Source organism: Eptatretus burgeri, chromosome 5, assembly GCF_056783735.1.
Source record: "Eptatretus burgeri isolate ZD-2024b chromosome 5, Ebu_testis_v1, whole genome shotgun sequence".
Taxonomy (NCBI): Eukaryota; Metazoa; Chordata; class Myxini; order Myxiniformes; family Myxinidae; genus Eptatretus; species Eptatretus burgeri.
In genome coordinates, this window is record NC_140965.1 from 115,062,669 (window position 1) to 115,075,924 (window position 13,256).

At 45.6% G+C, this 13,256-nt stretch overlaps 1 protein-coding gene and 1 long non-coding RNA gene across 6 annotated transcripts in view; both read left to right on the plus strand.

Annotated features, from left to right (window-relative positions):
* The window catches only part of LOC147027209 (tyrosine-protein phosphatase non-receptor type 13-like), a 284,017-nt gene extending 275,445 nt beyond the window's left edge, over positions 1–8,572 (plus strand). For all 5 annotated transcript variants that reach the window (XM_085883442.1, XM_085883444.1, XM_085883445.1 and 2 more), the window contains exons 42-43: positions 317–379; positions 7,177–8,572. In XM_085883442.1, coding sequence (XP_085739568.1) covers positions 317–379; positions 7,177–7,257 — 144 coding nt within the window. In that variant the 3' untranslated portion in view covers positions 7,258–8,572. The remainder of the gene's footprint in view (positions 1–316; positions 380–7,176) is intronic.
* Positions 8,573–9,247: 675 nt separating this feature from the next.
* The window catches only part of LOC147027213 (uncharacterized), a 29,821-nt gene continuing 25,812 nt past the window's right edge, over positions 9,248–13,256 (plus strand). The window contains exon 1 of the long non-coding RNA XR_015058733.1: positions 9,248–10,324. This is a non-coding gene — a long non-coding RNA (uncharacterized LOC147027213). The remainder of the gene's footprint in view (positions 10,325–13,256) is intronic.

The following is a 13,256-nucleotide window of genomic DNA, read 5'->3' on the forward strand; positions in this document are numbered from 1 at the left end:
TGTTCATTGAATTTAAAATACTATATTTCCATCCCAGCACAACTACAATAACAATTATTACTGCAACTTTGTTATAATACTTATGTGGCTTCATAATAACTCCCCTTCCTCCTCAGCCTGATTTAACTTGGATAGCTTCTAGCTCAGAAATGGCCCTGCTTTACCTGAGAATGATGAGCTGATGTCAGATTTCCCTGGCCCTTTCGAGCTCAGTTCAAATGGAAAGTGTGTCTCGGTTCTGTTTTCTATGCAGGAGCCAATAAGTTACCCTGCACATGCAAAAGCCATTAATTTCTCTACCTTTCTTGCTCTGCAGTTCAGCATTGATGACATCGTTCGGGACCTGATAGTTCAGCGCAAAAGAATGTTGTATACACTGGTAAGTTTGCCCTCTTGAACTATTGACGACCAAAAACTTGTGGATATTGCATGAAACTGTCTGATTGAGGGAAGAGGGGTGGGTTAAATATGGTGATTCGAAGAGGGGTACTAAAGAATGGGATGGGGTGGTGTTCATTGATTTGTTTTGGCCTGCACACTCTTGGTGCCCTTTGCACAAGAATACACCAGAAACTGGGCTGCAGGAGGAGGCCATTTGGCCCATCAACCCTGTGCTATGTCCACTGGCGACACATTAATTAAATCGAACAGTTTATCGACTCAAATTCACTGGGGAAGGGTGTGGGAGTGTACGAGAGGGGGTGAGAACAGTAGAGCAGGAACAGACATCACCAGGGTGTTTTATACACCAATATAATTTGAAAAAAATTCATAATATCATTATTTTAAATAAATAATCAGACAAGAAAAGAAAAACATTTTAGAAAACAAGCTCAAATGAGCTAAGATCCTCGTCCTCTTAATGATGACGTCATAAAACGAATATGACGTCATTGTGATGTATCAGGTTTGCGATAAATTATCTGTGCTAATGCCCGGCTCGATTCCCACAAACAAAATTCAAACAGCTAGCCTAGTTCCGGAGATAATGGTCGAGGCGATTTCCATTAGCGGCGATATTATGACATCAACTTTTTTTCTAGGAAGAATTTCTAAAATCCGAGATGGTTACTGCCTGCGCGTGGGCTTTCTGCATATACATGGCAAGTTTCACGAAGATCCGATGAAAACTCTGGGTTGTGAAACAAAAAAAATGTCAAAAAAATAGGAATGACGTCATAAAAATTGATATGACGTCATAGTGATGTATCATCTTCTTCTTCTTTCGGCTATCTCCCGTTTGGGGTCGCCACAGCGGATCAACAGTCTCCATCTCGCTCTATCCTCCACATCTTCCATTGACACTCCAACCACCCGCATGTCCGCCCTCACCATATCCATGAACCTCTTCTTTGGCCTTCCTCTTCTCCTCCTGCCTGGCGGCTCCATCTTCAACATCCTTCTCCCGATATACTCCGTTTCCCTCCTGTGCACATGTCCAAACCATCTCAATCTCGCCTCTCTCACTTTGTCTCCAAACCGTCCTACCTGCGCTGTCCCTCTAATATACTCATTCCTTATCCTGTCCATCCTCGTCACTCCCAACGAGAATCGCAGCATCTTTAACTCTGCCACCTCCAGCTCTGCTTCCTGTCTTTTTGTTAGCGCCACTGCCTCCAAACCATACAACATAGCTGGTCTCACTACCGTCTTGTATACTTTCCCCTTCACTCTTGCAGCTACCCTTCTGTCACAAATCACTCCTGCAACTCTTCTCCATCCACTCCATCCTGCCTGCACTCTCTTTTTCACTTCTCTCCCACACTCTCCGTTACTTTGGACAGTTGATCCCAAGTATTTAAACCCATCCACCTTCCCCACCTCAACTCCTTGCAACCGCACCATACCACCACCCTCCCTCTCATTTACGCACATGTACTCCGTCTTACTCCGATTGACTATCATTCCCCTTCTCTCCAGTGCGTACCTCCACCTCTCAAGGCTCGCCTCAACCTGCTCCCTACTCTCTCTGCAGATCATGATGTCATCCGCGAACATCATAGTCCATGGAGACTCCAGTCTGATCTCGTCCGTCAACCTGTCCATCACCATTGCAAACAGGAAAGGGCTCAGAGTCAATCCTTGGTGCAATCCCACTTTTACCTTAAACCGGTCCGTAATTCCTACCGCACACCTCACCGCTGTCACACTGTCCTCATACATATCCTGCATGATCCTCACATACTTCTCCACCACTCCCGACTTCCTCATACAATACCACAACTCCTCTCTTGGCACCCTATCATAAGCTTTCTCTAAATCCACAAACACACAATGTAACTCCTTCTGGCCTTCCCTACACTTCTCCATCAACATTCTCAAAGCAAACATCGCATCAGTGGTGCTCTTTCCTGGCATAAATTCATATTGCTGCTCACAGATCGTCACCTCTCCTCTCAACCGAGCTTCCACTACTCTTTCCCACAACTTCATGGTGTGGCTTAACAACTTTATCCCTCTGTAATTTCCACAGCTCTGCACATCACCCTTATTCTTGAAAATCGGAACCAGTACACTTAATCTCCACTCCTCCGGCATCCTCTCACTTTCCAAGACTTTATTAAACAATCTGGTTAACAACCCCACTGCCATCTCTCCTCAGCACTTCCATGCCTCCACTGGTATACCATCTGGGCCAACTGCCTTTCCGCTTTTCATCTTCTTCATAGCAGTCCTCACTTCATCCGAACTGATCCACCTCACTTCCAGATTCACTATCTCCACCTCTTCCAACCTTCTCTCTCTCATTTTCTTCATTCATTAGCTCCTCAAAGTACTCCATCCACCTTCTCAACACACTCTCCTTGCTCGTCAGCACATTCCCATTTGCGTCCTTTATCACCCAAACATGCAGCACATCCTTCCCAGCTCGGTCCCTCTGTCTTGCCAATCGGTGTAAATCCTTTTCCCCTTCTTTTGTATCCAACTTCTCATACAGCTTGTCGTATGCCTTTTCCTTGGCCTTTGCCACCTCTCTTTTTGCCTTTCGACGCCACTCCTTGTACTCCTGCCTACTTTCTTCCTCTCTCTGACTATCCCACTTCCTTTTCGCCAACCCCTTCTTCCTTATACTTTCCTGTACTTCCTCGTTCCACCACCAAGTCTCCTTATCTTCCTTCCTCTGTCCAGATGTCACACCAAGTACCTTCCTAGCTATCTCCCTCACCACTTCTGCTGTAGTTGCCCAATCATCCCACCCATCTTTACCACCATCCAACGCCTGTCTCACCTCGTCCCGAAATTTCACGCAACAGTCTTCCTCCTTCAGCTTCCACCATCTGGTCCTTGGTTCAGCCCTCACTCTCTTCCTCAACCTCACCTCTAAAGTCATCCTACAGACCACCAATCGATGCTGTCGAGCAACACTCTCCCCTGCCACCACCTTACAGTCACTAATCTCTTTCAGGTTGCATCTCCTGCTTAAGATGTAATCCACCTGTGTGCACTTTCCTCCACTCTTGTATGTCACCCTGTGTTCTTCTTCTTGAAATACATATTTACCACTGCCATTTCCATTCTTTTTGCAAACTCTACCACCATTTGCCCTTCCACATTTCTCTTGTTGAGACCGTACCCACCCATCACCTCCTCATCCTCTTTATTCCCTTCCCCCAACATGCCCATTGAAATCTGCTCCAATCACCACTCTTTCATCCTTGGATACACTCTCCACCACTTCATCTAACTCACTCCAGAAATCTTCTTTATACTCCATCTCACACCCCATATGTGGGGCATATGCACTGATGACATTCATCATCACCCCTTCAATTTCCAACTTCACACTCATCACTCGGTCAGACACTCTCCTCACCTCCAATACCCTCTTGACATAATCTTCCTTCAGGATTACCCCGACACCATTTCTCCTCCCACCCACACCATGGTAGAACAGTTTGAAACCACCTCCAATGCTCCTAGCCTTACTCCCCATCCACTTGGTCTCTTGTACACACAGTATGTCCACCTTTCTTCTCTCCATCATATCAGCCAACTCTCGCCCTTTGCCAGTCATCGTCCCAACATTCAGAGTTCCAACTCTCACCTCCACACTTCTACCCTTCCCCCTCTCCCACTGCCTCCGGACTCGCCTTCCCCGTCTCCTTCTCCTCCTTCGCCCAGCAGTAGCACAATTTCCACTGGCACCCTGCTGACCACCGGTACCGGTGGCGGTCGTTGGTAACATGGGCCTCGACCGATCCGGTATGGAAATTCGTTTTGTTGTCCGCATAATAATTTGGCATAGGTTTTTACGCCGGATGCCCTTCCTGGCGCAACCCTGGTCGCCTCTTTCGACACACAGGGATATGGTACACCTATTCTAACCGGGGCATACACCGGGCCCAGTACAACTGGTACTCATTTCGCCGACCTCGGAAGGATGGCAGGCTGAGTCAACCCCCTGGTGTTTTCGACTTGGTTTATATATATATATATATATATATATATATATATATATATATATATATATTTATATATATATATATATATTTATATATATATATATATATTTATATATATATTTATATATATATATTTATATTTATATATATATATATTTATATATTTATATATATATATTTATATATATATATATATATTTATATATATATATATATATATATATATATATATATATATATATATATATATATATATATATATATATATATATATATATATATATATATATATATATATATATACACATATATATGTATATACATATATATGTATACATATATTAATCAGTGTCCCAACGGGGCTTGAACTCAGGACCTTTTGGGTCCCAAGCCACTGCCCTAACCATTGCGCCAACACCAGGCTTAAAAGCCTGATGTCCACAGCCTGATGGAGTCATAGTGATGTATCATATGTACGGTAATTCATCTCTGCTAATGCCCTGTTCGATTCCCGCAAACAGAATTCAAAAAGCTTGCCTTGTTTCGGAGATAATTATTTTGGCAATTGCCATTAGCGGAGATATTTTGACATCATAACTTTTTTTCTAGGAGGAATTTTCAAAATCGGAGATGGTTACTGTCTGCGCAGGGAATTTTTACATATATATGCCAAGTTTCAGGAAGTTTCGATGAAAACTGTAGGCTGTGAAACAAAAAAGTCCACAAGAACAACGGTGAGTAAGACTTAGAAATCCTCCATGAGGATCTAAAAATGTGAAAACATCGAGGGATGAAATCTCAAAAAAACAACCATGACTGTCATTACAATCCTCATGTCAGATTGGTAAACATAAAATAATTTTAATATTCCTGAAACGTTTTGAAATATCAGGTAACATGGCAAAGACCGAACATGCTCTCAGAGACGATGTGTTAAGTTTTGGTTTATATCGAGCGACATGACCAGCAACCATGTTACTGGTCTCCCATCACGAATTTCTCCAACGTCAACTCGTCCTGGGAATTATTTCAAAGACACTTGCTCTCCCTCATGCACAGATTTATCCCCTCTCGTCTTCAGTGGTCCGACCATTTCTCCTGCCCATGGTTCACTGAAGCTTGTGGTGATGCAGTTGTCCTGAAACAACTTGCTTTTGCTTCATGGAAAGCAAACACAACTGAGGGTAATCTCAGTTCCTTCCATAAAGCTCGGAACAAGTGTGTATCTACCCTCAGGAGAGCCAGAAAACAACATCTTTCTAATCTCAAGTATGAACTCTCAAACCTCTCTCCCTCCTCCAAATTCTGGTGGCATCTAATCAAATCTGTTTCTGGTGTATGTTCTCCCTCCATCCCCTCCCTGACTTCAAATGGCCACACTACTGATACCGCACGTGAAAAGGCTGAATGCCTAAACTTGGTGTTTGCATCAAAATCTTCTGTCCGAAACCCATCGCTTTCTCTGCCCACCTTACCCAGTCGCACCCAACGGTCCCTGGACTCTGTGTCCTTTTCTCCTGACAAAGTGGAGAGCTTGCTGTCAAATTCTGCAACCGGTCCAGATGGAATCGGCCTACGTGTCCTAAAAATCTGCTCCTCTGCTATTTGTCACACTCTCTCTGTTCTATTCCCCCTCTCATTTGCTCAAGGTCATCTGCCATCTGCTTGTAAATCGGCAAACACCACTGCCCTGCATAAAAGGGTGCAAAAACAGATCCCTGCAACTGCAGACCAATCAGCCTGCTCCCAATCATCAGCAAGGTTATGGAATCCATCATTGCTTCAGAGATTAAATCCTTCCTCTTCTCCAATGGCTTGATTTCCGATCATCAATTTGGTTTCAGACCAGGTCACTCTACCCTGGATATGCTGCTTCTGCTCTCACAACAATGGATGGAGGTCCTCAATGCCGGACATGAAATCAGAGCCATCTCCCTTGACATATCACGTGCTTTTGACACGGTCTGGCATCCTGCCCTCCTCTGCCCACCTGAGCTCCTGACCACTTACAAAGCTTTTGTCCACAGCCTCATGGAGTACTGCTCTCCCCTCTGGGCTGGTGCTCCTGCCTCCCACCTTTCTCGGCTTGATGCTGTGGAAACCAAGGCATTTCGGATCATTGGGATTTGCCGCAGTGAGGCTGAGTGCTGCGCCTCTCAGTCTCTCACCGCAGGCAGATCGGTGGTCTTTCTGTGTTCTGCCATCTCCTCTCCGGTCTCGCCCCCCCCCGCTCTGTCTGCGATATGTCCCGTCCCCCCATATTTCCGCAGGGCGCTCAAGGTTCCCCAGCAACCCCCTTCTGGTAAAACTACCGAAATCACGAATCACTGCTCACCTTCATGCTTTCATTCCTATTTTTTCCCGCCTTTGAAATAAACTCCCTCACTCTCTTCAATCCCATTCTTCCCTCCAGCCTTTCAAAACAGCTGTTCACCACCACATCTTATCGTCCCCCATCCAAAACCAGGATCTTTTCTTCCCCCGTTTATCCACCCCAAACCCACCTCCTTCAAATTCTCTGCTTTCCTTCCTGAAAGTCCCTGTAATATCCATCTTGTGTACCCCATGTTCCCTGCCCCCATCCCTCTCCCTTCCACAGATCTCCTAATGTCTCTGTTCCCCACTGTTTTTTCCTTCCCATTCCCGCCTCTCTTGTCTCATGCACATCTTGTGCGTTGTGTGTTAGCTCTCATACGAGCCTCGACAATGTATGCAAGAAACCCCCAAAAAGCCATGACTAATTTATATTGTTTTGCTTCACATGTGTGTGCAGGAACAGTACAGGTTCTGCTACAAAGCTGTGCTGGAAGTGTTGTATTATTTGGAGGAAGCTGAGGTCAGAGAGATTCACTGATCATATCCGGTGCATCTAATGAATCCGGTATTGCACTTGATGGAAAAAGAAACAGTGACAAACCACTTGGAAGAGGATGAAGAAAGTGGACAGCTTTCCACCTCACAATGCATCTGCCCATGCTGTGGTGCCAGACTGAGGAGAACCGAACTATATTTAGTATCATGGGACATTGAGCACAGTGTTTGAAGGTGTTATCATGGATTCTCGTCTTTCACCTGAAAATTTCCTTCTCTCACTTTATTGAAGTTTAACAGAATGGCTGGCGCATAGGTACCACGTTTGCTTACCTTTTAACCGTCTCTTCTGGAAAGGGTGAATTTTCGGCCCGACGATGAACGGACGCACCAGTGCTTTGCAGGTACCACGTTGCATCGCACTGAGTGCCGTCCCACGGAACCTGGGACCCCGTCTGCCGTCTCACAGACCCTGGGACCCCGTCTGCCGTCCCACAGACCCTGGGGCCCCATCTGCCGTCCCATGGAACTTGGGGCCCCGTCTGCCGTCCCATGGAACCAGAGACCCCATCTGCCGTCCCACAGAACTTGGGGCCCCGCCTGCCATCCCATGGAACCGGGGGCCCTGCCTGCCATCCCATGGATCCAGGGGCCCTGTCTGCCATTCCACGGAACCAGGGACCCCATCTGCCATCCTATGGAACCAGGAACCTGTCTGTTGTCCCAAAGAACTTGAGGCATGGTTTGCCGTTACCGGAACCTGGGGCATGGTGTGCCGTCCCACGGAATCTGGAGCCCTGTCTGTCGGCACTTGCTGGTGGATGTTAATAATCTCACGGCATCTTTCCAAAAGAGTAGGCAACTGCTGCCATCACTATGCCGTAATTACAAACCCAAACACACAGGGGCACTACATCAGCAGCACAACCGAGCTGTCTGTGATCATGCAACCAATCGACTGAATTGTCAATCGATTCATGTTGCAATTATAAAAAAAACAAAAAAAACTAATCGATGACTTTGATATGATTTGTATTGTATCGTTCAACCTTTTCAAAGAGCCGTTTCCTTTTGCCTTTCACTGAAAGTTGAAAAGAGTTGAAAGAACTTTTTGTTGAATTGCAAACAAGCAGGAAACGGGTTTCGTGTTCACTCCGAATGGAATGATCCGATCATTCACGTGGATGGATCTCGAGTTGCATTTCACAATGGTGGTTTTGTAAAGTGTTGTAAAAACACACACACACACACACACACACACACACACACACACACACACACACACACACACACACACACACACACACACACACACACACACACACACACACACACACACACACACACACACACACACACACACACACCATCATCTAAAGTGGTATAACCACACACCACAATCGTTCTGGAATGTTGGATGTTTCCCTTTTTCTATACATGTGGAATCTTTATTTTAATACGATGTGTGGAATCCAATCAAGATGGTAGGTAGTTTGCTATCGTTCCGAATTTCGTGGATTTCAAATGATAAATTGATAAACGTTGATTACATCATCACGTGATCGTTTTAATATATGAGAAATATTTTCCAAACAGGATCGTGCGTATTTTGATGTCGATGACTGTGCGTTTTACTCCAATCGGGTTTGTGTTTCCCCATTTTGTAAATTTTTTCACGTATGAATACAATTCTGTGTGACGTCACGCTGCTGCTCTGATTTATCGGTCATGCCAAAGGTTTGTGGTTTCGACAGTACATTCTTTGGGCAAACTTTTTTCTTCTTATATGACTACAATGACTACTACTACTACTACTACTACTACTACTACTACTACTACTACTACTACTACTACTACTACTACTACTACTTGTACTACTTCATCTTTTTTCATCATCTATGATGCTATGAGAGTGCTCTGTGTGTCTGTCCGTGTCACCATTTTTCTCAGATGGCTGGACGGATTTTGGTCAAACTTTCAGAGGTTCGTCAGTAAGACCCGGAGGGGGTGGGGAAGGGAAGGGATGGGGGAAAGGGGGTGTTTTTGGCAACAACCATTTTTTTAACGTTTTGAAAAAAACAGTAGATTTTTTTTTCAGTCACTCTATTGTGCCAAAGCCTTTGTCGCTGTATGTGAAAGGCAAAATTAGTATGATCTCCGACCCCATTCCTAAGTGGGTTATTATTATTTTGTTTACAGCCTGTGGTTGCTGGTTGCATCATTGCTGGCTGTGCCGCTGATGCAGTGCCCCCTGTTTCCATAAGCTGCTCCTCATTTTGCCGACCTCGGAAGGATGACGGGCTGAGTCGACCCACCAGTGTTATTTAACGGGATGAAAGGGGCTCGTACTCAAGATCTTAACCGACCAGGCTTCCTTAGTGGGTGTTTCTTTTAGTCCACCACAAAAAAACCCAAATTTGATTTCAAAATGCCAACAGGATGAGAACAGCACCAGAAAATGCCAGGTACCTCTACTAGTCCTCGACTTAGCTCGTTTATTACCCGTGTACCTCCCAGGTAAGACCACGTGGAGGCGACGTATGCAAGGTTACTGACATGTTATCGGTGCTCCTGGAACGTTTTGATTGCATGCATGACGGTATGTATGTTTTTTTTTGTTTTTTTTACTGTCGCTCAATGGGAAGGACAAGTCGAGTAACGAAGCTTCTGGATTGTTCCGAGAGTGTAGCTCATGAACGTCGAGTCAAACATGTTGTGAACCTTTTTGGCATGTACAAACATCATGAACAAACATCCAGACAACATGGATGCAGGGCACAGCCATTCAGCCCCTCATTGGTGCGCCAAAACGATGTCTATCACACTTAAATAATGTTCGAAGGGTCTTGGGTGCAATGTCGTGACGAGTCTAAATACCTGTGGTCAAACAACTGGACCAGTAAAGAGCTGGTACACGACTATTAGGCCTTTTCATTTGTTAATGTTTTTCTGTTATCCCTTATTGTAATGGTCTAGGTCGTTGATCGAAGCCGAGTTATATGGTCTCCAAACCATGGGATGGAGTCGAATGAGAGCAAGGCAGCTTTATGTGATCATTTGACTCGCTGCGAAACGAGGCACCATGTCACCTTTTAACGATGTGCTCACAGGTAAGAGAGAGTGTGTGTTTGTGTGTGTTTGTGTGTGTGTGTGTGTGTGTGTGTGTGTGTGTGTGTGTGTGTGTGTGTGTGTGTGTGTGTGTGTGTGTGTGTGTGTGTGTGTGTGTGTGTGTGTGTGTGTGTGTGTGTGTGTGTGTGTGTGTGTGTGTGTGTGGCAGTGAGGGTGGCGTGGTGCAGAGGTGACGACCCTTTGGTAGACTCGGGTCACCTTTTTGGTGGTGATGTCGCTCGCCCAACCCAACCCGTTATCCGGGATGCTTGGATCCAGGCGTCGCCATCCCGTCAGCACCTTAATTTGAATCTCTGCATCTCGTTTCTCTTGAGCAGTTTAATCAGAAGTCACGCGAGCGTGCCGTATAAATTAACCGCCAAATAAATCGCCCCGTCGGATTTATATTATCATCACAGTGATCTCTTTCCGTTTAGTTCTTCCCCCCTCCTACTTTCCTCCCATCCTCACCCTCCCTCCCGACTTTCTTCCACCGTGGTCTAGTGCCTGGGTAACCTTCTCGGGGACGTATGCTGAACGGGCGTGTGCTTGGGCCTCTCATCTTGGATGATTCATGGACAAAAGGTCACGGCACGGTTTGCGCACATTATGCAAACGGCGTCGGGCCGCGCGCGCTTCAAAGGGGGCGCGCGGCGCCTCGCTGGGACGGCACGGACGCGCCTTATTAAACGGACGGACGCACTCACACGTGCCCGTCGAGGAGGGTTCAAGGAAGGAGCCCCCTGTGGTGTCGGAGCGCTGTGTTAGTGCGTGGGCTCTTCTGTTTAAACCATGCGTTACACGCGGATAATGGCACGTGGTCCTCCCGCCGAGACGCTGCGCTGGAACGCGCGGGTAGCGACAGGTCGGCTGTTCGTAAGAATTATATGTAATATAGGACCGCGGAGCTTCCAACTCGTGCGGGGAGGACTTGAACGCGGAAATCCTGGCCCAGATGTGTTTCCCACCCCACCCAGATGTGCAGTTCGCTGCTGCCAAGGACAGCTCTGTGCGGCTTTGAGCTGGCCCTGAAGAGCGCACTCCGCTTCGTGAAAGGCAGATTGTGCGCGCGTCGGTATCGCGTGAAGAAGTGTATAAATGTCCACCGGACGGAGCAAATTCGAGTAGGAGAAATTTACATCGAACGAGCAGAAGCATTTGCCCTCCAAAGCACCGTTTGTGTTTTACACGCGGTCGTAAAGGATGCGAAGTTTACTCTCGACGAAGAGGCGGACGCAGAACACGCACCAAAACGCACGTGCGAGAGAGCGAGAGAGCGAGAGAGAGAGAGAGAGAGAGAGAGAGACAGACAGAGACAGACAGAGACAGACAGAGACAGACAGAGACAGACAGAGACAGACAGAGACAGACAGAGACAGACAGAGAGAGAGAGAGAGAGAGAGAGAGAGAGAGAGAGAGAGAGAGAGAGAGAGAGAGAGAGAGAGAGAGAGAGAGAGAGAGAGAGAGAGACACAGAGACAGAAAGAGAGAGAGAGAGACAGACAGACAGACAGGCAGAGACAGGCAGAGACAGGCAGAGACAGACAGAGACAGACAGAGACAGACAGAGACAGACAGAGACAGACAGAGACAGACAGAGACAGACAGAGACAGACAGAGACAGAGGACATGTGTGTGGAACGCGCGCCAGAGCGTGCGCACGTGCGAGAGAGAGAAAGGGGACGTGTGTGCGGAACGCGCGCCAAAACGCGCCATGGCTCCCGCTGAACGCAGAACGTTAAATCACTACAGTCTAATGAAGTTTTAGCGGCTTCAGGGAGATTTATTGGGTCACTCGACGATCCCCACGATTGCCTGCCGATTGGAATTTCAAATTCGGCTTTTGGTTCCGCGTGCCGGATGAGTTGCCAGTCTAAATTGGATGGCCCACGGTATATACCTCATATATGCTCATTAATGTGGCGAAGACTGCTGGGATAAAGGTGCTTGTGTGTGTGTGTGTGTGTGTGTGTGTGTGTGTGTGTGTGTGTGTGTGTGTGTGTGTGTGTGTGTGTGTGTGTGTGTGTGTGTGTGTGTGTGTGTGTGTGTGTGTGTCGTTGGTTGTTATCTCTATATGCGGGTTTCATAAGGTGGAACGCAGTCCTCCCAGGTTTCAAAGTATCCACCTTCATGCTTGTGTGCACATATTTCATATATATATATATATATATATATATATATATATATATATATATATATATATATATATATATATATATATATATATATATATATATATATATATACATACATACACATACTAGTAAAGGTGCCCATCTTCGATGGGTGTCACTGGCAACATATGGTAAAAGACAGATAGCATGAATGTATTTTAAACAATATATTATATCATTTTTATCCATTGATTATCATTCAGGTTTTCCCCTTCGACTGTCCCACAGTAGCTCCACTTCGATTTCATTACCACGTAGTTTAGTGAGTTCCGGAGGATCCATAGAGCACATTAAAATTACAGGGCACCCGACTTTAAAGTGATCCAAAAGGCCGGATCAGTTTCGTCTCCATATTCATATGTTGTAGAATTTAGCTGATTTTGAAACTTTTAACAGCATGTCGATCGGATGGTTCTGTGATTTTCTACGGTAATAAACAGAAGTACGACTTCAGCCTGTACGCCACTATGTGGAGACCCGAGGACCTAATATTTCACAACAAACTAAAAACTCACAAAATTTGAAGATATTTTAAATAAACAATTTATTATAATATCAATTAAATATCATTTTTATCCATCGATAATATGAATTGTTCTGTACAGCAATAGTTGTTCTCCTGGGATCTGCGCATCCATCCACAATCTATGTTCTAATGAAGTGCAGTAGGAATAATAAAAAGTCGGATGAACATGAACTGTTTAACTACCATAATCATCAAAACGAATTTTGAGGGGCCTCTTAAGGAAGACAATAATATA